The sequence below is a fragment of the Syngnathus typhle genome, linkage group LG13, assembly GCF_033458585.1.
Source record: "Syngnathus typhle isolate RoL2023-S1 ecotype Sweden linkage group LG13, RoL_Styp_1.0, whole genome shotgun sequence".
Lineage (NCBI taxonomy): Eukaryota > Metazoa > Chordata > Actinopteri > Syngnathiformes > Syngnathidae > Syngnathus > Syngnathus typhle.
The window spans coordinates 3,875,261-3,899,698 of NC_083750.1; the positions used below are offsets into that span (position 1 = coordinate 3,875,261).

The 24,438-nt window shown below is 42.8% G+C and overlaps 4 protein-coding genes across 9 annotated transcripts; 1 reads left to right on the forward strand and 3 right to left on the reverse strand.

Annotated features, from left to right (window-relative positions):
• Positions 1 to 378: 378 nt before the first annotated feature.
• Positions 379 to 1,492, reverse strand: LOC133165761 (guanine nucleotide-binding protein G(I)/G(S)/G(O) subunit gamma-5-like). The gene is made up of 3 exons (XM_061295642.1): positions 1,330 to 1,492; positions 760 to 903; positions 379 to 682 (listed from the first exon to the last, which is right to left on the reverse strand). Exons 1-2 carry the CDS (start codon positions 1,408 to 1,410, stop codon positions 778 to 780), a joined length of 207 nt encoding a protein of 68 aa, XP_061151626.1. The 5' UTR covers positions 1,411 to 1,492; the 3' UTR covers positions 379 to 682; positions 760 to 777.
• A 482-nt stretch (positions 1,493 to 1,974) lies between these two features.
• Positions 1,975 to 7,201, reverse strand: ssx2ipa (synovial sarcoma, X breakpoint 2 interacting protein a). 4 transcript variants are annotated; one of them, XM_061295591.1, is made up of 14 exons: positions 6,994 to 7,201; positions 5,758 to 5,898; positions 5,453 to 5,607; positions 5,146 to 5,352; positions 4,961 to 5,071; positions 4,763 to 4,898; positions 4,241 to 4,316; positions 3,985 to 4,165; positions 3,503 to 3,650; positions 3,255 to 3,382; positions 2,992 to 3,165; positions 2,782 to 2,899; positions 2,519 to 2,678; positions 1,975 to 2,399 (listed from the first exon to the last, which is right to left on the reverse strand). In XM_061295591.1, the coding sequence occupies exons 2-14, from the start codon at positions 5,798 to 5,800 to the stop codon at positions 2,249 to 2,251; spliced, it is 1,788 nt and encodes a 595-aa protein (XP_061151575.1). In that variant the 5' UTR covers positions 5,801 to 5,898; positions 6,994 to 7,201; the 3' UTR covers positions 1,975 to 2,248. The 4 variants fall into 4 exon arrangements, with proteins under 4 accessions (XP_061151575.1, XP_061151573.1, XP_061151574.1 ...); XM_061295589.1 differs by having other exon boundaries at positions 5,758 to 5,944; XM_061295590.1 differs by lacking the exon at positions 6,994 to 7,201 and adding an exon at positions 6,646 to 6,987 and having other exon boundaries at positions 5,758 to 5,944.
• A 1,831-nt stretch (positions 7,202 to 9,032) lies between these two features.
• On the reverse strand, positions 9,033 to 11,160 carry LOC133165743 (chemokine XC receptor 1-like). The gene is made up of 2 exons (XM_061295611.1): positions 11,053 to 11,160; positions 9,033 to 10,730 (listed from the first exon to the last, which is right to left on the reverse strand). Exon 2 carries the CDS (start codon positions 10,726 to 10,728, stop codon positions 9,628 to 9,630), a length of 1,101 nt encoding a protein of 366 aa, XP_061151595.1. The 5' UTR covers positions 10,729 to 10,730; positions 11,053 to 11,160; the 3' UTR covers positions 9,033 to 9,627.
• Positions 11,161 to 11,658: 498 nt separating this feature from the next.
• Positions 11,659 to 23,844, forward strand: LOC133165725 (FYVE and coiled-coil domain-containing protein 1-like). 3 transcript variants are annotated; one of them, XM_061295568.1, is made up of 18 exons: positions 11,659 to 11,744; positions 12,187 to 12,262; positions 13,888 to 13,994; positions 14,070 to 14,195; positions 14,607 to 14,713; positions 15,305 to 15,448; positions 15,566 to 15,644; positions 15,719 to 18,124; positions 18,206 to 18,298; positions 18,382 to 18,500; positions 18,688 to 18,855; positions 18,958 to 19,098; positions 19,241 to 19,449; positions 19,519 to 19,654; positions 19,856 to 19,963; positions 20,212 to 20,422; positions 20,498 to 20,607; positions 20,709 to 23,844. In XM_061295568.1, exons 2-18 carry the CDS (start codon positions 12,199 to 12,201, stop codon positions 20,758 to 20,760), a joined length of 4,380 nt encoding a protein of 1,459 aa, XP_061151552.1. In that variant the 5' UTR covers positions 11,659 to 11,744; positions 12,187 to 12,198; the 3' UTR covers positions 20,761 to 23,844. The 3 variants fall into 3 exon arrangements, with proteins under 3 accessions (XP_061151552.1, XP_061151554.1, XP_061151553.1); XM_061295570.1 differs by lacking the exon at positions 11,659 to 11,744 and adding an exon at positions 11,781 to 11,893; XM_061295569.1 differs by lacking the exon at positions 11,659 to 11,744 and adding an exon at positions 11,900 to 12,109.
• The last annotated feature ends 594 nt before the right edge of the window (positions 23,845 to 24,438 follow it).

Genomic DNA, 24,438 nt, shown 5'->3' on the forward strand with positions numbered 1-24,438 from the left:
ACTAAATTTATTGGGTTGAAAGGAAATTGTTCCAAAAATTTATTGTAATTTGTGGGGTCCGACCGTGCTCCATATAGGTGGAGATGATTATGTACCAACGCACTATAATAAATACACTAATCCAACATGCTACTTTATTAACTAGGAATATTGACAAACTCATTTACTGTTTTTTCTTCATCTACATTCTATTCACTTTGCTGGTACTCTTTATGTGGAAAAGATTTCCAATACGGCCACCATCAATGTTTTTAGAAACACATTTTGGATGACACTGTTGTAAGAGGTAGCAATTATTTTTGTTATACTTCACTTTCTGAGGGTCAAAAATATTAAACCTATATTTTGCTGACTTAATTCCCGCAAGGTCAACACACATTTGGAGTAACAAAGAATGGTTTTATTCATTAAATACAAAAAAGTCCATTGGAGTGAAGACTAAAATAGAATAGAAAAGGCACGATTAAAAATCAACTGTGCCATGAAAAATAAAACTGCTTTCTTTCTTCATCTTCTACTGAGGCTGAAAATAGATGGTTGTCTTCTCTGACATGGTTCTGATGTATAATACACTCAAGAGATCCTCAATCCTTGTCCCCTCCCTTCCCCATGGCAGTTTTAATGGCTTGGCATGAGGAGCAGTGTTGAGGTCGACATTTCCCTGTAGCATCAAAATGAAGGCCTGCAAGACAATCCAAAGCAGAGATTAGAGTCAGGATCCAAAAGGAGTCTGTGATGCAAGTCAAGGTGCACACTCACCAAATGAGCACGGCAGGTTCACAAGAAAGAGCAGACCTTCTGCGGCCTGAACGGGTTGGTGCTGGACGACACTCCAGTAAGCAAGGGGTCTTGCAAGGCATTCTGCATGCAGAACTGCTGGAGGTCTGCGGCTGCTTGGGACACCTCGGGAGCAAAAAGACAAATACAATCAGTCACTGGTTTGGTTTGTAACATGACAGAAAGGAGAGTCCTAATTCTGTAGTCCAAGAGTGGTGAATAAATCTAAGTGTACTTTGACAACGAATTAGCTTGAGAATCGCATCTTTTTCAAATAAATTCTCCCAAGTTGCATTCAAAATAAAAATATGATTACAGACCCAATCAACCGCAAGTGTTTTTTTTTTTTTTTTAAATATAGTTAACCAGATATTTTGAAGTTAACATTACAGGAGTCGATGGCAATACTTCCCGTTCTTTATCAAAGTAACGCCCCAGTCGTGTGTGCCGGTTGACTAATGGCTAACTTATGTCGGGCTAACGCCAAAGCTAGCTGGGCGAATGTAACGGTCGAAACACACGGCCCGCAAAATAGTCACATTTGCTGGTTACCTTCACTCTGGGTATGCTCGCTTCGAAGCGCAGCTGTTGTACGACCTTTTTCATGGCTACGATGTTGTTAGAACTCGACATTGTCGCTATGCTTTTCGGCTGGTTGGAAAGGGTCTGCGAGGTTCCGCTTCTGTTCGGATGGAAGAGACCAACGGAACGATGCTATGACAATTTCCTGTTTGAATTGTTGGCTGCAGTGCGCCTTACAAGACACCCAGGGGTGCTAGAAACACAAAAGAATGTTAAAGACTTTAAGGCGTATTCAAAACTTTTACTTGAATTGATAAGAACATTAACCAACATTTAATATAGTTTATCATTTCAACCACTTTAGTACTCGTATCGCTGTGATGAAAAGCGTTACTCTCCACTCTGGATCTTGCTGTTGTCAGTTAAGCACATTGGGTGTCACAAAGACATTTGATAGTTTTGTTTAAAACGGTTTTACTTCTCTTGAGCACTCCACTGAAAACTCCTATTTTCTTCAAACCTTCAACAGCTTTGTTTTCGTGGATGAGGTCTGCACACGTTTAGTAAGAAAATGCAATACGTAGTCAGTCCATTGTATGTGAAGCAGGGTGCCGTCAAATCAATTATAAATTTGGGCGTTTCTTGCATGAATTGGAATAAAGGAATGATACGTGCTTTAAATCAAATAACTCTTTATTAATCATCTTATATAGATATTACACAAAAATGTATTGAAGTAATCAACTGACTGTCCATCATATTATCTTTGAAAACATTTAAGAGCAACAGGGCTTCGATAGAATAAGAAAACCAATCATATCAGTACATGGTAAAATTCTCAGCCCCTTTCAGAGCAGACTTTTATAAAGTGCGTTCTTGTTCATTTGGTCACTGATCGGTATGCACGTATGAAAAAAAATATTCAAGAGTTCCTCAGCCACATTGGCTCTTAAGTGAGGCTGCTCTGATCAGTCTCGAGAGAGAAGATACTCAAGTCTCCATTGTAGACTCCGTTTTTGGCCATGACACGATAGTCTCTGTCATCTTCCAACGTGCTGCTGGCCTCTTGCCGCCGTACTCGATTTAAACACCCAGAGGAACTGTAACAATGTCCCAAGAATTAGTACGCGCGGAAATAGTTTTGCATTCCCGTGGGCATCTTCTGGATTCTTCTCTTGGCATAACGCATAATGAGGGCAGATGATAAATGATAGTATACCTAGAGTCTGGGATTAGGTAGAATGGCCGGTTAAGTTCAGCAGTGGATGGCACCATGTTGCTCTGTGCAGGAACAGGTTTAGCAGTAGAGAACGATGTATAGTTTAGGGATTTGGAAAACTGGCTTTTCGCCGAAGATGCCCTCGTCTCTGGCTCGCTTCCTAAAATGCAATAAAATAGAGAGCCAAAAAAAAAAAAAAAAAAAAAAAACATTTCCTTAGATGTGTTATTATGCATGTCCACAAAATAGAGGAAAATACTTACTGATCGATAAGGCACTATAACCATCAATTGAGGAGCATCTACTCCGGTTGTCAAAGGGGGTCATGTTTAGAAACTGACTTTTCAGCCATGAGGCACGGTCCTCCTCAAAAGCCTTTTTCTGCAGGTGGAATGCAACAACAATTCCAATCTTGACCGTACATTTGAAATAAGTCTTTACTAAAAACAGTGCAAGTGAAGCGATTGGCAAACCTCTCGTCCGAGGCGGATAGCGGCCTCAGTGAAATAGTTTCTCTCCCTCTCAAAATTCCTTTTCTGCTCCTCAAATAGCCTCCATTCCTCTTTGAGCCGCTCCTTCTCTTCCAGAGTGTAGCAGTCACTAAGGAGCCCGGCCGTCTCGTCGTCAAATGACCCGTTCAGTTGTTGCTGCAAAGCGCCCAAGGAGACACACCTACATTTTATTACAACCGACAATATCTGTATTTGTGCTGCTTACAATCTGTTATAATCGTGACCTGGAGGAGTTGCTGCTGTGTGTGAATGAACTCTTTGCACTGCTGCACTTCGCGCCTCATCCTCTCCATCTCGTCCTCGTGGGTTTCCCTCGGGATCACCTCCTTATTGGACTCCACCTGATTTTTAACTTTGGATGGGGGGAAAATAGAAACGGAATAAAAATAAAATATTTTGAATTTAGAACAACTTGGATATCAATCAAATTGAGTTTGACTTGAGTGTTTTGGTTACTTTCAATGTTGCATACCTTGGTGGTCCAATTTCTCCATGTGGCTCCTCACTTTCCTCCATTGTTGGCGAATGCTGTTGGTGAGCTCCTCCCTCGCTGGGTCACAGGACCGGTCCAGTATTTCCTTACTGGAGTCACCTGTCTTCTCCTCCCCATCAGAATCCAACTGAGCCACAGAGAATCAAATAGTTGTGTTAAGTGTTTATTTCTAACAAGTTAATCTTCACAAAAAAAAATGACAAGGTGAAGCACTAACTGTGTTTTTACCGCAATCAGCTAACAGTTAGCATAGCATCTTCCATTTCTTTACAGTTTGTCGTTCAGGTTGGCCTGTGAAACTACGACTCTTATAAGTCAATCTTGGTACTGCAACAGATTTTTTGTTTTGGAGAGGAGACATCTGACAGTGATGTGTTGAGTCTTACCACCATAAAATTCAGTTAGGAATTTGAAAATTTTACAAGTAGACTATTTCAGTGACTTTTTTGTGGCACACCTACCGCCTCTTTGCTGTCATCAGTGCCTGCTCCTCTGCATGGCACCTGGCGTGGACTCAACATGTGTACCATTTCTTTTTTCATCTGCTGTAGGACCTTCTTTAGCTCTGCATTCTCCAGCATCAGTGACCGCTGGGTTGCTTCGTAGTCACGCAACATGGATTTATACATCTGCCCTTCGTGACTGCACAAGGTAAATATGTATCCCTTTGATACAACAACTTTGTCAAAATGTCACAAAGATGGTTTCTCCCCATACCTGGCTGTGACTTTGGCGGTCTTCCAGTGGCTCCTTTTGCCGTCTGCTCGTCCAATGCAATTCAGCACGTCAATAGCTAATTGTGACAAAAAACATATATTTTCCCGTTACAGTTTGAAGCGCTTTTACAACAGCTGTAACAAGCTCCACAAATTTTCAGGTTGAGCACACAGTTTCCAATTTAGCATGGGACAGCTCAGTGGGCAAGTGGTAGAGTGTTCTCCCTGAGACTGGAAGGTTGTGGGTTCAAACCCCAGCCGGGTTATACCAAAGACTGTAAAAATGGGACCCATTGCCTCCCTGCTTGGTACTCAGCATTAAGAGTTGGAATTGGGGGGTTAGGTCACCAAATGATTCCCGGGCACAGCTCCGCTGCTGCTGCTCACTGCGGGAATGAGTTTAATGCAGAGACAAATTTCACCACACCCAGATGTGTGTGTGACAATCATTGGGTCTTTACCTTTTTTTTTTTTTTATGATATTCAAACACACAACATATGTAGAATAAAGTAATGTAGTCACCCAATTTTCTATCTCTTCTGTCCACAAGTAGCTGACTGAGACGTTCCTTGAGCTTCGCCGACTCTCTCTCTTTCCTCTTGGCATCGTGGTTATACTGCGACGCGCGGCTGGCAACTATACTGTGAAGCTTTTGGACCTGCAGTCACACCATTTGTCAGTATTACAACCTGACCAATAGGAGTGCAGCGGCTCATCGACCTCATCTTTCTCCGTCTTCAGGCAACTTTGTAGAGTCTTTATTTTGAGTTGAAGCTGCCTTTCGGTTTCATGTAAACCCGATTTCTCCCGAATGGACAGTTCAAGCTGATCCTGGTGGGAAACATGACAATGACTCAAAGAATTGAATACGTTTTAAAAAGACACAAAGGACCAGACACACTTGCCCTAAGTCTTGAATTGCTCATCTGCATGTGATCCAAGGTGCTGGACCTCTTGTACTGCTCTTTCTCAATCTCCTCCAAACTGGCCAGAGTGCGCCTGTGGATCTGCAGCAGCTCGAAAGCAGCGTTCAAAGCGGGCACTGCGCTGAGGCCTGCGCCTCCTGCTGATCTTAGCTCCATGCATGAGGAGAGACCCAGGGAGGAGAACTCCTATGTGTGAGTGTGTGAGTGTGTGTGTGTGTGTGAGGGGGGGGGGATAGCTCAACTTCTACAGCACACCACTTCCAACTTGAACCAAGACAATTCATACCTGATTGATGTAGGAGATACACTGCGGGATGTTGTCATCTGTGCAAAAGACTGCGAGCAGATTGTAGTTCTTAAACGAAGGCTGCAGTGACACAAGGTTGTTCTGTCTTGACGGGGACATCGTCACATGTGAAATGCTAGAGATCTCATAGGCTCCTGATGAAACAAATCCCAAAATGGCATTAAATCTGGAGTATGACGTGGGCTGCTGATCTAAATGGAGAGCGTGAATATGGGTCAGCCTCCAATAAAAAAAAGAAAGAAAGAAAAAAAGACAATTCTAAGTGGTCAGAAGAGGAAAATTACCCATAGACGAGTCTCCTGTCGCAGTTGTCCACCACTCTCCCATATCACCAACGCATGAGGACACAAGGATGCTAGGTCACAAGTTATCAGCCACAGAGGATTAGCAGTCAGCTGGTGGATCACAAGCTCCCCCTGGATGCTCTGTGTTGGGAGCATGAAGCTGTGAGATGGAGTGGCAAAGGATAATCTGGACAGAAGGGTTAGGAAGTATGGATCATGCCAGATTAAATGGCAGATGTGCACCAGACAGGGATGATTGGGGTTTTAAAGTAACAAAATAAAAGGTACAATTCAGCCCCAAATGGTCATCAGCAATCACCGGGCACATGTAGCATTCCCACTAATGAATCCAACATGCATCTTCTTGAAATATGGAAGGAATCCATCACACTTGGAAAAAAAACTCATGCAATCACTGGAAGAACATGAAAACTCTACAGAGAAAGACTTCAGGCAATATTTTAACATATTCAGATCAAGATCATCAGAACTATGTCACAGATCTGCTAACCACTAGCCCACTGTGCTACCAGAGCAAGAAAATATTCAAGCAATACTGTGTTTTTAATACTCCGTCTTCAGTGTCGTAACATTAAGATGTCTTACATTGAACCAGCCATGCACTCCTGTTATACTGCTAAACCTGTGCTCACATGTCCAGCGCGATATGTTGAGGAACAATGGGAAAATTCAATATTACGAATCAAGCGGTTCCCTTCAAAGAAGTTTTTAAGGCAAATAACTGCAAGCAGACCTGTTTTCTCGGTGCAGTGTTGGTTGTGAAAGTTACATTTTTACAGCATTCGAGAGCGAAGAAAAAATAATACTCTTTGGTTATCTCTGGCAAACAGTCGGGGAACACCCAAACGCAACTCACAGGAGCCTCACCTGGCGAAAACGCTGACGACAGCCAGGCTTCGATTTGAAGAAGATTATCAAAGTTACAGGACACCAAGCAACACTGAACGGCATGTAAAGAGTGCAAATAATCTGAAATATTTGAATTATGTAACGCAAAGGCAAGGTCTTAAAATCCTGGCATTTCTCCATGAGATCATGGGTTCGGTGTGACAAGCCCAAGGCGAACTACTGAATAGTGAGAAAACGCCCGTCAACGTAAAACCAACCTAAAAAATATGCACAGACCATAACAACATAATTGAAATAAATGAAATAATAAAGATGCAATTATAGTTTTCGTCAATTAGGGGCAAAATGACACACAGACGGACTTACCACTGCAGACATAAAATGGGTCAACAATTGAGACAAAGTACCGGTAAACTCCAAACGAAACAACGACAAAGTCTGAGTGTGTTCTTTAAATTGTCAAAAGACAACCACGAATGTTCTTGGTAAATGAGCGAACTGTGCAACGGTAAACCGCAGCACATTCCATGTTTTTAAGTCTCAAGACGGATTGCCCCGAGCCAAACACTATAATGTTATTGGCGGAGCAGTTGCCAGGCGACCAGTGCGCTATTCGCTTATTGGTTAGGACGATTATGCAAATAAGAAAAGGTATCAGGTGCGATGCAATGACGTCACGGAGAAAGTAGCGACACTACGCGTATCGTCCTCAAGTTGGCGTCATAATTTTTTTTTAGCAAAGTTTTATTTATTTTTTTGTTTAACTTTAATGTGAGAATACAGAAATACATTGTTCAGTGTGCAAATATAAAATGGTTCTAAAGATTATATTTAGAAACAATTAGATTTTAGAATAAAAATATTAAAATAGTAATTCGCTTAATTAATTTCAATAACGTGAGAGTACAGAAATTCATTGTTTATTGTGCAATGATCCTAAAGGTTCTAAAGATAATCTTTAGAACCTTTAGAGGTTGCTCAACGTTCAGTGTTGTTTGGTGTCCTGTAATCTTTAAAAGATTATATTAAAAAAACAAGATATTAGAAAGAGTACCGTTTTTTTCCGTGTATAGTGCGCCCCCATGTATAGTACGCACCCCTAAAAATGGCATGCTGATGCTGGAAAAAAGCTTGTACCCATGTATAATACGCACCCAATTTTTATGAATTTTTTTAAAAAAAAATTATTATTATTATTTTTTTTTTTTTAAGTCCCAAAGATCGTCACACACGCAGGGAGGCAATGGGTCCCATTTTTATAGTCTTTGGTATGGTCTTAACTAGGCTGGATGTCATTTTTTTTGTTGGCGTTGATTTCTCCGACTGCCCCTAAACGCACCACCGCGCTCCGTGCGCACACGGGAAAGAGGCGGCTCTGTATGGGAGAGACGTTGAAGAGGAATAAAAACACCCTTGGAAACCAAAACTTGCCCCTCGTCGTGACTCGGAGCCGCAACAAATGTTTCGGATTTGTGTAGGGTACATTGTGACAGACGACAAACTAGCAGGTGATCGAGCGAGCGTCTGATACAAGAGCATTGCGGTCGTATGGAGTGTGTTTGAAGTGAACAGCAGAGACGAAAGGAACAAGGCAAAGTGTTGTGAAATAAAATATTACCTGTAATACGCATTTTGTTATTTGCTGATTGAAACTGCTAATTAAACTGTGAATTGAAACTAATAGGTGGAGAACTGAACTCTCGCTCTTTATATAGCTGACGTGTCTTGCGCAACCGTTCTGCGCATCTGTAATGGCGGCCTCCGTATGACGTCCGGTCCGTGATGGAGATTAAAAAACAAACAATATTTGACAATAACACACCATCAAGGATTGCACCATCGCATCAAACGATGTGTCGTCAATTATGAATTTTACTAAGTGTGTTGGGCAGGATGGCTGAATGCGATGCGCGATTGACAACAAACAAGGTGAGTTTTATTTCGGGGGAGATTTGTCATGTCTCGTCCCCAGTTTTGCTATGTGTCTAGGTTGCCATAGTTTCTGTTCGTGTCACCCCGCTCTTCCTGTGTCACCTCAATCGATGTAACGTGTTTTGTATTTAAGTCCTGTCTGCCCCTCGCTCACCGTTGGATCATTGCATGTGTTACTGTCATTCTGTTCCTGTCTTTGGTAATGTCACCCTGTCTTTTTGTTCCACGACTTTGTCGGTCAGTCCTGTTGTTGGTTTTGTTGTACCATGACTTTCTTTAAAAAAAAAAAAAAATAATAATAATAATAATTTTTTAAAAAAATTTCAAAATTTTTTTTTGTACCCATGTATAATACGCACCCCAGATTTTAGGACAATAAATTAGTAAAATATTGCGCACTATACACGGAAAAAAACGGTATGTTAAAATAATAATTTGTTTAATTTGAAGGAACCAAACAGTTTTATACAACCTTAAAATTGCCAGTGTTTAATTGATTCTATTTTATCATTGATTTTATTTATTAGAAATAATTTTAACAGCTTCTCCTAACCAAATAGAATGACTTAATTCATGGATAATATGTAACCTGCCTTTTAAGATATACAATCAGTAATCTTTTTGGCAGATATATACTTTCCAATAAACATATGTACATAGGCGTTTGTTTCAAGGGCCACACAGTTAAAATTGATAGAACAGCGCTCTCTGCTGGCTAATAATAGGTAGTATATTTTTCATGTCTGAAGTTGCTGGTCTCACCCTCCAGAGAAGGCGTCAGACTTTTTTCTCCACCGGGGTTAAAGGGTTCTTGACCAATACAGATTTGCATATTCCATAATTACATCAAGCCATTAAAATATGTTTTGGGAAAAGAAAATACAATTAAAACATTGATATTTTCCAACAGAATTAAATTAGAAAATTGCCAAAGTGACTTCCCCCCTCAATTTACAACACTGACATTTTTTGTTGTTGATAAAATCGAACAGTTTACAAGCAGTTTACAAATGGGTTTAAAAGAGGTTTCAGATAGCTATTTTACATCATATAGAAGAGGTTGCTGAGCTACACACAGAGTTCATCCCCGCTTGACAGAGATGTGATCACCAGACGGTTACGATGCCCGCTTGCGTTGCCTGCGCCGCCACCATCGCCCTGACGCCAACACCCCATCATCTTCCTCAAGTGGCGTTTAAACTTGGAGCCCACTAGCACGTAGAAGATGGGGTTAAGGCAGCAGTGCGAGAAGGCCAACAGTCTGCTGATGTAAAAGCTGAAGTCCAGAAGCTTGTGGCTAGTGCAGTGCCTCGCCAGAGTTTCAGAATCCACAGGCCTCTGGGGCCAAAAACGGAAAGATTTAACAAAGATTGTGACATTATAGGGAGCCCAGCCCACAAAGAAAAGAAGCATGAGAGTGAAAATCAACTTTAAGGTTTTGTTTTTGCGTCTTCTCGCTGGAGTACGAAGTAGTCTGCAAATGATCTGACAGTAACAGCAGAGAAACACGCCTGAGATGAGGCAAAAAAGAAAGTTCTGCTGGTAGATTCCCCACAAGCTGCTGGCGGATTCTGTATATTCGCAGTAACTCTCACCACTATGCTCCACGATGGTGGTGAGGACAAAGGCTGGGACAGCCACCAGGATGCTGGTGACCCAGATGAGCATGCACGGCAGCAGGCTCCAGATACCTGCTGCTGACACAAGGCTGGACAGGGGGTTGATAACAGCAGCGTGGCGCTGGGCCGTCATGGCGATGAGGAGCAGGCTGCTGCTGGAAAATCCCACGTTGAATACGTAGCTCACCAACTTGCATGCTGTTTCTCCTAGAGCCCAGCCCCAGGCGTGGTAGTAGGCCCAAAATGGCAGCGCCGTGGCAAATAGGAAGTCAGACACAGCCAGGTTGACGATGAGGGCGTTGGTGAGGGTTTTGACATTCTCGTACTTGAGTACAATTGCCACCACCAAGCCGTTACCCAGCAGACCAAAGACTGCCACTAAGGAGAAGAAAAGAGGACTGGAGACCTTGCTAAAATGTGCCAGGGTGCTTGCATTACACATTTCATCTGGGTAGTCATCATCATAATTTTCTTCATCATAATTATATGTCCAGTCAGAGGTTATTGGTGGTCTTGCTGTGATAGTGGTGACTTCTTCAACTGCAGCCATTTCTACCGTGGTGAGAAAACGACATTAAGTTAGGTCCAAAGGTATTTGGACACCGTCTGCATACAACGGATTCTATGGGTACATCTGACAATAAAGTCATAATGTTAGAAGACAAGTATAATATTAATATACATTAATTCACACAAAATAGCATTAATCTAAATGAGAGAAAGTAGAAAGTCTCATTTAAATAGTCTTCATGTGTTACAAAAAAAAAAACAAGTAATATCCATTTATTAACACTATTACCACATTTAAAAAAATGTAAAAATCTTCATGAAACATCCCTCATTAAATGATAAAATAATGTCAATATTACCGTACCTGCACAAATGTACTGCACGCAGCGGAGTCTTGGTTATGTTTCCCTAATTTGACCCACAAAGCTGTGAACATCGTTTTCACATGCTCGACACCCACCTTGGAGTCTTTTAATATATATAAACTCCAAGGTGGGTGTCGAGCATGTGAAAAGGATGTTCATATATATATATATATATATATATATATATATATATATATATATATATATATATATATATATATATATATATATATATATATATATATATATATATATATATATATATATATATATATATATATATATATACACTCTACAAATTTTTAACAGTTTTAAAAGTTTCTTGTGCGAGTTACAAATACATTTAAAAAACAGATTTATTTATTTTTTCGTACTGTTTCTTCATTCCAAGATCGAGTAAAATAATACATGGTCGTTTAATAATTTTGGATCACATTTGAGAAAATATAAGTTTTAAGTTTTTTTAAAGCGACCGTTAAGTGTTTTTTTAATTTCCTAAACATTCCTTTTAGTTGTTTATTTATGTCTCTCAACCAAACCTGAGATTTTTTTTTTTTTTTTTTGAGACCCTCGGTCATCCCGGTTGGTCAGTGTTTCCTGTCAGTCATGCAATCATACCCGCCCCCTATCAGGGGCAGGATTCCGTCTGAAAACAATATTGTGTAGTGGTCGCTAGACGATTTCACCTCAAGTAAGTCTGATTTTATCAATGTTCCCGAGCTACGGTATTTTCTCAGCTCTCTTTTACCACCATCTTGACCGCCAGGTCGACTGTTTAAAAATGTTCAGCACCCGGAAGTGGAGAGTCAATAGCAGGTGGCTGTGCTAAAAATAGCATTGGTACGTCTCCTCCATTGACGCATTGATGTCACGTTTAAAGAGGCTCATAAATGACATAAAAACATTGACGGAACAGCTAAGCTATTGCAAAAGCTGCTGGTTATATGGCCTGCGTTATCTTAATTGCCGCTTGTCAGCAGGGGAACTCTGCTGAAAACTAAACTACTTAACCCACAGTAGCTGCTCAGTCTGACGAACTTACTTAGTGTCTTTCAGGTTAGAAAAAGACAGAGCATTATGGTGTGTTGTATTGTTTGGAGTAACAACGTTTCTTTGTGAAATGTCTCTTGCAGAACTGGTCCACAATGACCTCCTCAGGCTCATCAGTTGGCCAAAATCAGCTGCATAGGATCATCAGAGATCTCCATGGTAAAAAGATACACACAATCTGCGCCAGGTTTCTGTTATGATATATTTATTTTTGTGGTTGTAGTCTGCATTCTGCAAAACATTCCCGTGTGGTTAGCACATCTGCCCCGCAGTTGAGCTGGGTTTTGAATCACTACTTGAGCTTCCCTGCATGGAAGACCCAAAAGTGCAGAAATTAGATCCTACATTAAAGGGTACCTTTGGTCAACCTGTGTAACGCAGGCACTGATTTAGTATAAAGTAAATGTACAATATCAAAAAAGAAATAACACAACACTTCTTAGGGACAAGAGATATATAGCCTGAAACATTGCCGTTTGACCGGCACTTTTGCTGCCTGGGGAAGAAATATGGCGCCCCGGATATGACGTCACCAAGTTGATTCCGTTTTGTACAAATCAGCTTCCAAAAATGTACTTAAAAGACCAATTGATCATAGCCATTACTGAAATCACTTAACAAGAAACTGACTTCTCTGGCAAAATGCGCTTGTCCGCCATGACAGGAAACCAATGTAAACAAACCACAATAATCGCCCAGTAATTTATCAAAATAGGGGACCCAAACTGCTTGTCACAGATACATACCTGTCTCCGAACAGCAATGTTTTGTCTCTGGGATCTCTTTTCATGACGCTGCTGCCTTTTCACATCAGTTTTTCTCTGTTTACGGGCAAAAATTGTTGGCACTGCCCAGGGATGAAGACGTTTTTTCTCTTTCAAACCAAGGGTCCTGTTAATCACATCAGCTGCGAAGCAATTCTCGTCAAATTTTTCCTCACAAACCACGGAATTACTGGCAAAAGAGAAAGTTTTCATCGTGTGACCTGTTCCTAGATTGTGCAACCATTGTTTACAGATCCTTTTACGATCACAATTGCTCGGCATCGGCACACGGAAGAAGTGTTTGTCTTTGTTTTTCCGTTTGTTATTATAACATCCGAATGCTTTACACTGCGCCATGTTGCGTGATCCACAATACTACTGACACTCACTGAATCCGTGCTCCGTGACCCAGCTTAGATTCTCCCGGAGTTCATTGCCTGCACCAACGCTGGGGCCGAGATTGCAGGCAGCCAAGATGCTATCAAATTGCTGACGTCACGCAGGTGCCTGATCCGGGCCACAAACTAAGCAACATGGATGCTCCCAGTATTTCCATGTCACACTTACTAAAAGCCATTTATTTCCTACATGAGTTGCTTTTTTTAAATAAACTTCAGGGATTTGGTTAAGCCATATTCGTAGAATAGAAAAGTGTTAATATTGCTAATGACTAAAGGTACCCTTTAAGCCAATTTTGGTGGTGGTCCTATCAGAGGACGCAAATGACAAAGCAGTGATTATTTACATAATATACAATACAAATCTTTATGCATAATAATACAAAATCAGAATATGCATGGAGGATGCACAGATGCAGTCTACAAAAACAACTGTGTAGAAAAATCACAGTAAAGTCCAGTAATATAATAAAAGTATGAAAGTTATACAGATATAAATCCAAAAATCCTGGATACAGGTAAAGTGAACCGCAATCGAGTCAGAAACAACAGTATTTTTTTTTCTTTTCAGCATTCTTTGTAAGAAACAGCAAACATATATGATGCCTTTTCTTTTTGTTAGATGCTGTTTTTCAGCTGAGCCAAGAGCACAAAGACCTCGCCGAGCCCGTAACCGACGACAGCACCAACCTGCGCAGGTTTTTCTACAAACTCGAATACCTGCTACAGGTACGATACCTGATAATCTTAATGAATAATATTGAGAATCGACAGTAGTATAATACAACACTGTATGATTTTCAGTTTGACCTGAAGGAGAAGACAACCTTTCTTGGCCAGAGAAAAGACTACTGGGATTACTTCTGCGACTGCCTGATTAAGATCAAGGGCGCTAATGATGGCATCTGTTTTGTAAAGTCTATCCCCGAGGTAATCCCGCTCTGCAACACACACATGCGCACACCTGAGACGCTGTATGCCGGTGTGCGACAGGCACGGACGCAAATACGCAGAGCGTATTATCATGTAACTAATCCCTCGGTCAGTCACTCTGGACCGATTCATTTACCTTCTTTCACCCACGACTCATCTTCATTCCTTCCTTTCTTCGCATGTTCCTTGGAATTCACAGCGGTGAGCAACTCGATATCTTAAAAATACGGTATTAAAAGGATGAAGTGCACTCGGCTAACTTTGTTATATTTATTTAGTTTCTTCATTGGGTTTTATTGAAAAAAAAAATTTTTTTTTTGCCTATTTTCATTTTTTTGGGTCATTTTATTGTCATGTCTAAAGGGAAATAAAAAGTTCACACTGCTTTTTATTTTTATGTGTTCTCAGTTGAAAACCTCATTGGGCAAAGGAAGAGCCTTCATTCGCTACGCGTTGGTTCATCAACGACTTGCCGACACACTCCAGCAGTGTCTCATCAATGAGAAAGTCACAAGGTAGTGTTTATATTTTTCAAGGAAGCGTGACTTCCTCTTTTTGATTTATGACTTGGTTCTCCTTTCAAGCGAACATACACCTCCTTTCACCCGTACCACCATTACTCACTTCCCACTCTGGAATTAGTGCATTTAATGGGATACTTATTCTAAGCCTGATGAATGCAAACTAGTGTCTAGCCTTTCTTTCATTTTGTTTTAGAAAAGTGCTATTTACAAATCTACTTTTTTTCCCATATATTTTAAAACGGAATGTATGACCTGACAGTAGAATATTTTAAAAATGCCTCTAATTTATTTAATTTTCATTTTAAAACTTAAAATACACACGGCAAGAAGAGTAGCCAATCAGAGACTGGTGTGGCTGAGGGCGTGTCCAAAGGCGTATCCCACTCGTTAGTCGTACGCGCTGAGGACACCTCAAATGTAAACAAGTCCTGTAGTTCAAGTCAAAGTCAAGTCTCATGAGTATCAAGTCCAATTGAGTCTGTTGTAATTTTTTAGCCAAGTTTGTCACAAGTCCTAAAATTGCCAACTCAAGTCCGACTCGTGTAATGTGACTCAAGTTCCCCATCATGTTGTCTTCCTTAGTGACTGGTATTACGCCCGGAGTCCCTTCCTCGACCCAAACCTGACCTCAGACATCATAAACCACCTGTACGAGCTCAACCAGATCCAATTTGATGTTGCAGCTCGGGGTTACGATCTGGACATTGATTGGCCGGCCTTTGCTCGGTAACCGATGCGCACTTGTTGCCCCCCCCCCCCCCCCCCAATTCAACCTTGATAGACAGCCATTTTTAACAGATGTGAATTGCAAAACATAACTTTCCCCTTTTGATCTCACGAAAGACGGACGTTAGGGGCCGGCTCATCATCACTCCTGTGGAAACGCCCCAGTCGTTGCTCCAGCGTCAACAGTCTGATCCAGGTATAAAGCACGATGTATAAAATGCATTATTTATTTGAATATGATACGGAGGACTTCTTCCATCAACCATCCAGTCACAGGAGGTCCCCGTTCCAGATTTGAATCTCCGTGGGGATCTTGCACCAGCAGAACCATCCCTTCGCAGTGTTGCGGAGAATCTGCGCCTTGAGCTCGACCAATCTGAGGTCAGGCAGCAAGAGCTTCTGAGACAGGTGGAGGAATTAGGGAAAGAGGCGGCCCATCTGAAAGATGTGGTTAAGAACCTTAAGGAGCAGTTGGTAGCAGCTCAGAAAACTACCAGTTTGCCGGATCCTTCCGCTAGCATGGACGTCCGTAACCACTATCAAACATGCTGGGATGAAAAAAACTGTGAACTTCAAGACAGACTTTCAGCCACTGAGAACAAAAATATGGAGCTTCTCTCTAAGCTGGATGAGACTATAAAAGAAAAGGGCAAACAAACATCCAGTTTTTGCGAATCAGCCTGGAAGATTCAAGAACTCCTGGAGAAACTTAAGTCAACAGAGGAGAAGAGGCTGGAGGCCAAGAGGGAGGCTGAGGACCGGGCCAGGTATTGTGATCGTGTGTCTCAGGAGCTGAAATTGAGGGAGGAGGAGTTGAGGACCTGCACGGAGAAACTGGCTGACGTTAAATCCCGTGGACAGGACGAGCGAGCTGAGACCCTCAAGCGCTTGGAGGAGCTCCAGAATGCCGTCGGTCGCATTCAGGGTGCGTTGACGCTGAAAGAGAAGGAGAGCGGCAATTTACGAGCGCAGCTTCAGGGTTTGCAAGCTTCGCTAGAGTGTCGAGAACGCCAAGCAGAGGAACTGAGACGGAGGCTGCAGGAGGAGCGTGATGAGATTGAGCGCAGATGTACCGATAGAGATAGCCAGAATGAAACGCTGGAAGTTCAACTGCTGGACTTACAAAAAACCCTAAAAAGCAGAGAGAGGGAACTTTCTGTTAGCTCCGAGAAAATCAAGCATTTGGAAGAACATCTGGAGAAGGTAAACATGGAGAAAGAGAGTTTGAGTTTTAGACTCGGGGACATCGATCTGAATGCCAGCGTAGAAACGGGAAACCTTGATAACTGCAAATCTCAGTGCTGCGAACTTAAGGGTATAAACACTGCGCTGCTGCAAGCGGTCAAAAAGAGTGAGGACAGCGTTGTAGAGCTGACTCAGGGAAGGGAAGCCTTGTTAGACCAGCTCGCCATTCTGAGGGCTTCTGAGAAGCACCTAAAGGGAAGGCTGGAAGCTGCCGATTTGTGCAGTGAAGACCGCGAGAAGAAGTTTCTGGATGAAAACTGCCATTTGGAGGAGCTTGTCCAGAAGGTTCTTCTTGAGAAACAGCGAGTGGAAGCTCAACAGAAGAGTGTGGAACAGGAAAATTTGGAACTCCTTGAAGTTCAGTCCTCATTGAAAAAACAACTCACTGAGGCTCAAGAGGAGGTGGACTTGCTTAACGCTAAAGTGTCCAACTTGGATGAGAACCTCACAGGATCCCAAAAAAGCCATGAGGAGCTGCTGATGAAATTCCAGCAAATGGAAGTCAAGCTCAAAGACCAGACGGCTAAATGTGGTCTTCTACAGGAACGTGTTGAGGAACTGGAAAGCAGGACCTCAGAGCAACATGATGAAAAAGGAGCGGCGGAGAGCAACGAAAAAACACCAAAGCTCCGCGAGGAACATTTAACCCCTGATAGCAAAGAGGCTCCGTTCAGGCTGGTGATTGCTGAGGCTCAACTGGAGCTCAACCTTCGGGAGGTGCATCGACTTAGGGAGGAGGTGGTGGAGCTCAGGGCTCAACTCCTGGCTGGGACGGAGGAGAAGATGAAAGCTCAGGCCTTTCAGGAGGTGACCGAAGCCTCCAGAGAGGACCTGCGAGTTTTGGTGGAACAGCTCAAGGGTCAAGTGGAGGAGCTGAACCGGCGACACGTAGATGAGATCCTGCGTTCTCGTGAGCGTGAGGAAGCGCTGATCCGGGAGCGAGACTGCGAGGCCCTAGCTCGGGCAGGCCTGGCCGCCGAGGTGACGGCTAACAAGGAGGAGCTGCACATTCTCAAGCAACGCTATGATGCCTTGTGCCTGGAGAACAGCGAGTCCGGGGAGGCCCTGCACCGAGCCAACACCGAAACCGCTGAGCTCGGAGTTCGAGTGTGCACACTGACGGCCGAGAACGAAGAAGCTTGTCTGCGATTGGAGACCCTCTCCAAGAGGCAGCAAGCGCTGGAGGAGGAGGCCGCGCAGGAGGCAACCAGGATAGATGCTTGCACGGAGCAGCTCCGCCGAGAGAATCAGCAACTCGTTGGCAAGCTCCGTCACCAGGATGACCTTTGGGCCATGACTCAGAAGCTGCAAGAGGAGCTGACCAAAGTCCAAGAGGAGGCAGAGGTGCTGCAGGAGAAGAGCCGCCAAGAGATCGAAACGCTCCGGCTGGAGCTCAGCAGCCAGGCCATCAGTCACAGCAGTCAACTGCAGGTCAGACTCACAACGCAGATATTTTAAGCTAGTAGCAAGGCTGTTAGCATAATAATAGCAACATGATGTGTTGTCATTCAGAGTGTCAACGAAGAGTTGATGGATGAGAGGTTACAGATGATGAGCGAGCAGGAGAAAGCAGTCGAAGTAGAAAAGCAACTCAAGCGCTGGAAGGTGAGAGAGTATATTGGTAGAGAGTACAGACATGTAAGTGTCCCATTGACCTTTGTATGTACTTTATGTGTGACTATTGCCAGACTGAGGTGCAACGATACCGGCAACACCTTGCTGAGAAAACCATTCAGTTGGCCCAGTCGGAAAATCTCCTTCAGCAGAAAGAGGACGAGCTTATCCAACTGAGAAAGAATTTATCAAGGTGAGATATTGTTTGCATTTACTGTACTTTATTTCTAAATATTGAATGCTGTTTGTTCGCGATTATCGCAGTGTTGTGTTATTCCTCAACAATTTTCTTTTTTTTAACAATTTAGACATAAAAATAAGACCAGCAGAGAAGTCGTCCTCTTTTTGTTTTTTGTCTTTGTCACTAATTTTGCCCAAAGATGCCAGGAGGAGCTTGACACGACTCAGCGGGCCTGTCAGGAGCTGAGGGACACTCTGAGGAAGGTCACGCTGGACAAGCAGAACTTAGATCTGAGGACGGCAGCCGAACTGGACGACCTCTACCGCACCAAGGTCAACCTGGAGGAAAGGCTGGTGGAGCTCATCAGGTACACGGATTTATGTAAATGAAAACTGGATTTTGAAGCCCAAGATTTTTTTGTCTTTAGCTGTTTTAGTCTGTAAATGCTTTTTCAACAATATCTGTACAGGGACAAAGATGCGCTGTGGCAGAAGACGGACGCGTTGGAGTTTGAGCAGAAACTGCGCGACGAGGAGACGGAGCGTGACGTCAACTACTGCCTGGGCTGCCACACGCCATTCGGCTGGTTGCTCCGCAAGCACAGCTGCAGGTCGGAGGGACACAACATTACCGGCAGACTCTGCACACTGCATTTGCTGTTTAACTTGCTATTTTCCAAGTTTAACAAAATACGTATCTGAAGAAAATATAAACTGTCTGAGATGCATGATAAAAAGAACATTTCTCCCTAGATCTTGTGGCCGTCCCTTCTGCCATTATTGCCTGGCCAATGCAGCTAGTTACCAGATGGGCGGTACCAGAGAGCTCTGCTGCCGGGAATGCCGTAACCAGGTCAGTGGAGAGGAAGAGCGCCCCCCGCAGGAGGACACTTTTACCAGCACGCCGGGCTCTGCGATCGGCCGACTGCTGCAGCCTCTGAGAGCCGTGACGAGCCTCTTGGGTAAAGGAGGACGCGGTGTTCAAGTAAGTTGAATGCTGAGTAGGGTGAATTTTTTTTTTCCTCCCCCAGGAGTGGATGAAGGCGACAAGCAGGAGGATGGAATATTTGACATCATCACAGAGGAGGAAGTGAGCGGCATCTCTGACGGTGACTCGTTTGTCACCGCCTGCTCTTCTGGACATGGACAGCAGGAGGCAGCACAATTGTATGTACTGTATCTCATTTGGCTTGGCTGTTTACGCCTTCACTTTATGACAAATACAAATTCCTTAAGCATGAGTACCGGCGTGTAGGTTGCAGTTTAAATGCATTGCAATAGAAATACCTGTCAAGGAAAAATCGTCATATGCGTAGCCCCAATTATTACAGTTTGTATTCTGCTTTTGTGTTTTCTTGTCTTGTGCAGAAGCTGCAGCAGTGCCAGCACAGGAGACTTGTCTTCGGAAGTCCTCGAGGATCAGCGTGGCGCCATGCAGGATGCAGAGATCTGCCTGCTCAAGTCAGGAGAACTGACGTAAATTGACATCTTTTTTTTTTTTTCTTTTTCCACAGAGTCCTGTTTACTCGCTGTCATGTGTTTTCTTATGTTTTGGGTCATGATCAATGTCAAAACGGGAAGTGAGAAATGAAGTGAAACGACACTTGTGCAATGAATACATCACCTGACATGACAAAACCGTACAGAGAAGTTTTACTTCACTGTTAAGTTTACATAAGCAATCCTTTCAGAAAAACAGAAATATAGCTTTCTTCTTGCCTTAGGTTGACGTCTTGCTTCGCATTGGACGACATATCGAGTTTTGGCGACAGCTCGAGGGAGCTCTTCATCAAGTCCAACTGTTACAGCACTGTGCCCATCAGCGCCGGCTGGTCGGGCGCCACCGTCTGCTGGACGTTTACCTCAGAACCCAAAGGCATTTCCTTCAGTGTTGTTTTCCAGGAGAGTGCACAGACTACATTGGAGCAGGCCAAGGTGGCACATATACTGTACACACACACACACACACACGTAATATGTCTCAAAGCTTTAAGTCCTCTCCTTTGTCAGGTCTTGATCCCACTGACTCGCTGCAACTCCCATAAGGAGACAATAAGAGGAGAAATGAAAGTTCGAAAAGCAGGAGAATACATACTCATCTTTGATAACTCCTTTTCGAGGTTAGTCCTCATGCTGGTAGCAGCACTTTTTTTTTTTTTTTTAAGCTTATAACAAAAGGCATCACATCACAAACCCGGCATGACGTGCTCTTATCTTCCAGGTTCATCTCCAAGCGGGTGATGTATCATCTGGCTGTGGATGCCCTCCCTTGAGAGGGAAAGTAAGTCAATCAGGTGTTGATGCGTCCATCGGTGACGTCGGGAGTGGAAGGTAACATGACGCAGTGATGCACTTTAGAAATGATATGGACTAAGCAAAATCAGCTGATGCAATCATAGGAAAACTGGACACAATAGCCGCAACTGATTACACTGTACAGCTGTATATTTTTGTGGTTAACATGAGTTAATATGATTTGTTGTGATATTAACCAGAGTATGACTTTTTAAGCCTTTTTGGGGGAAGTTGCATATCGTCACCATTCTAAATTAATAGCCCAACTGGTTTTCAGTTTTTCAGAAGAAACAGAAAACTGAACCAAATAAAGATTGTATTATATTTAATAAGAATTTTATGGTAGTGGTCAAATTGAATTATCTGCTTAATGTAGCCAATTTTAGGTGGTCAGCATCCATAGGAAATGTTTTTTAAAAAATAATAATTTTGTCAAAATATGATTTAGACCAAGTGTGGCCAACCAGTCAGAGACTAAGAGCCACATTTTTTTTACTGTGTACCGCAAAGAGCCAACCCATCTACGAAGCGAAGCGAACACGCAGCGTTTGACGTCCCATTACCCCCCCCCCCCCCCGAAGCGAAGCGAACACGCAGCGTTTGACGTCCCATTACTCACCCCCCCGAAGCGAAGCGAATGTAAAGGAGCCGCATGAAACCCGGCAAAGAGCTGCATGCGGCTCGCAAGCCGAACGTAAAGGAGCCGCATGAAACCCGGCAAAGAGCCGCATGCGGCTCGCGAGCCGCGGGTTGGCCACCCATGATTTAGACCATCATTTTAAGAGTATGTCAATATTGTTTTTAGTGGTCGCTTTGAAAAAGACTACTGCTCTCACTTACAATGGGAACGTTTTCACTCGACTGTTCGTCGAGAATCCTCACATTTCAGTGAGTGCAACTTATAAATGTCACAGAGATTTCTGTTATCATCTTGATTGTTCCTTAAAAATAATATGATCCTTCCAGCAAATATATATGTTGTCAAATTAACGTATTCATCACGTTGATGAAAAAAATCTTTTTCAGTCAAATGACCACAAACGCTATGGTTTTGATGTCACACAATTGTATTTTAAGTCTTTATTTCACTAACGCTGTCCAAATCATGTTCTTAAGATACATTTCTCTTTGGTTGCCTTTTACTACTGTCAAAAGTGATTGGAAGCGGGACGGCATAATGCAATTATGAGGACATCTGCAAAGATGATGCAATACCATATATTTGTAACAATGACCAAGTATTGGTCTAGTACAGGGGCGGGCCGAACTGGGTTCTAAATTTGGACCGGAGGGCCGGACCAGGAGCAGATGGACGTAGTGTTTGTGTGAAGTAATATAAGGGACCTGTAAAGGTCATTGCATAAAATATTTTGGCCTTTAGTAGGTAGTAAAGCATGGATATTCCAAATAAGTTTTTTGAAAACAAATGCATTTATTAACAGCATTAAAAAAAAAAGTAATAATAATTCACTAAAAAACTGCTATCAGTGATTTTTTGCTAGTGCGTCATAGTCTGGAGTAAAATTTGTTGTGGCAATTCTTAGGAGAGATCTGAGGTGTTGGTCCGTTTACCTCGATCTGTGACGGGTTGATGTTGACGTTCATGTGGCTGAACGTCACGTCGCGTACGTCGAGCCAAATTGGCCACTCTCTTTTAAACACTCGGCACTGTCTCCACCTTGCTTTTTTCCTTGGGCGACTCATTTTAATGGAAGGATTCCAGGGGAAGGTTTGTGGGTGGCTTTAGCGCAAAACTGCATCTGAAAGCTCAGCGCGCAAATTACAAGAATGCTTTCGTCACAGCCCACGCTGTAAATTTGGGACTGATACAAATAGAGCGCGAGTGCGCCATGTACACGTACACGCACTTGTGAGTGTGCACCGAGCTTTCTGACACGGCTTCCGGTAGTAAATGCGCAGGCGAGCGCTTCCCCATCTACTGGGGAAACGCAGTCATTGCAGGCAAAATGACCACAAAAAAAAGTTTAATAATACAATTTGTTCAGGGTTGGCGGGCCGGATTAAACGGTCCCGTGGGCCGGATGTGGCCCGCGGGCCGTAGTTTGCCCACCCTGGTCTAGTATGTTTCTCAGTGCAACTATTAATAGATGATGCCCCGCGCCATGCAACTATTATGAAAGCCCGCAATGAAACGGTTCTCAATAGATATTAAAACCCAGTGTAGTTCTGAAGTCTCTGAACTCAGGTGGATCAACAATTAGTTGGCCGGGCAGCAGCACATGCGTCAGCATCCCAGAAAAGGCTTTGGCTGATCCGATCAAGGATGAATCTCACAGGTAGAAGCGGTTCTTAAGAAGATTCCTTATTGTTGATGGCATGTGAGCAAGCATTGAAGCATGAGACTTAAGACTCCTTTCCTGTCTGACATTCAAGCTGGATCCACCATTGACAAAATTGCTAAACTTAGGTACTGACGCAGAATTTAGCCAGTTTATAACCCAATTCTATGTTTGGGCTTGTAGTTGCTTTGGTTGTTTGTTATACTGTGAAGATCCTAGAAACATAGTTTGAAGGATACGTATGTATTTAGACTACAATAGCCTCCAAAAAGGTAGCGTGGTACCCCAGAAAAGTGGTTGGTGGAGGATCATAAAAACCTACTGCATAATGTGCTTTCAGTAATTGAACAAAAACCTGAATTTACTTTTTATACTGGTTTATATTGCAATTTTTTTTTACTGACTAAAATGACACAAAGCAAATTAAGAACCTAAATGTCTCATTGTTCAACTACTGTACTTTGAAATAAAAGTATTTTTTGTACTTACACTATGCTGTATATTGCCAAATATATTGGAGAAATGTGAATTGTAAAATTGGAAATATTCTATTGAAATGAATAATGCATTTTTAAAGACGTTCATTTTGCTTCTGTGACAGATGACGTCGGCACATTTTCTTTCTCTTCCTTGTACCACTTCTTGTTGTGCTGCTTTACAGAGGTCATACAGGACATTTTAATCATTGTTGACTGTATTGAAATGTTTACATACTGAATATTTATTTTAGGATGTATTAATAAAAAACATTTAAGCGTGCTATTCAGGTGTGATTTATGTATCGCGTACATTCCCCACCTTTTAGTTCATGAATAATTCACACTTGATACTCAAGTTAAAGCAGTGGACCGACTGGTTTGTGTATGGTATCGCTTTTGCTTGCTTTCCCATCCCCTTGTGTGTTTGTGCTGGCTGTATGTGAGGTGTGTTATTCTAGCTAGGTGCCCGTCGGACAGAGACCGCCGCTGTTCCTCAAGGTTGATGATCTCATTGTAAATCATGTCACAATCGCCCATCCATCTCCGAGCGCGCTCTGTTCTCGCCTTCCCTTCTCTTCCCTTTGGTTTCCTGCGACTGCGCGTGCGCGCGCTGCATGTTAATTCTGGCTCTCCATCCGCAGATGGGCACATTGGAACGTACACACGCATGCTGATAAATGCCTTCGCACACCCACGTTTACATAAAGTACATTTATTTTTATATACTTGAACAGTAAGCCGTGCTGATATTCACACACGCCTGCTCACCAGTTAATGGGAGTCACTTCACGAAAACAGATGGATGAATGCAGGGATGGGTGGATGATAGAAGTTAGTGGATGAATATGTGAATGGGTGCACAAAAGTTGGAGGCTGG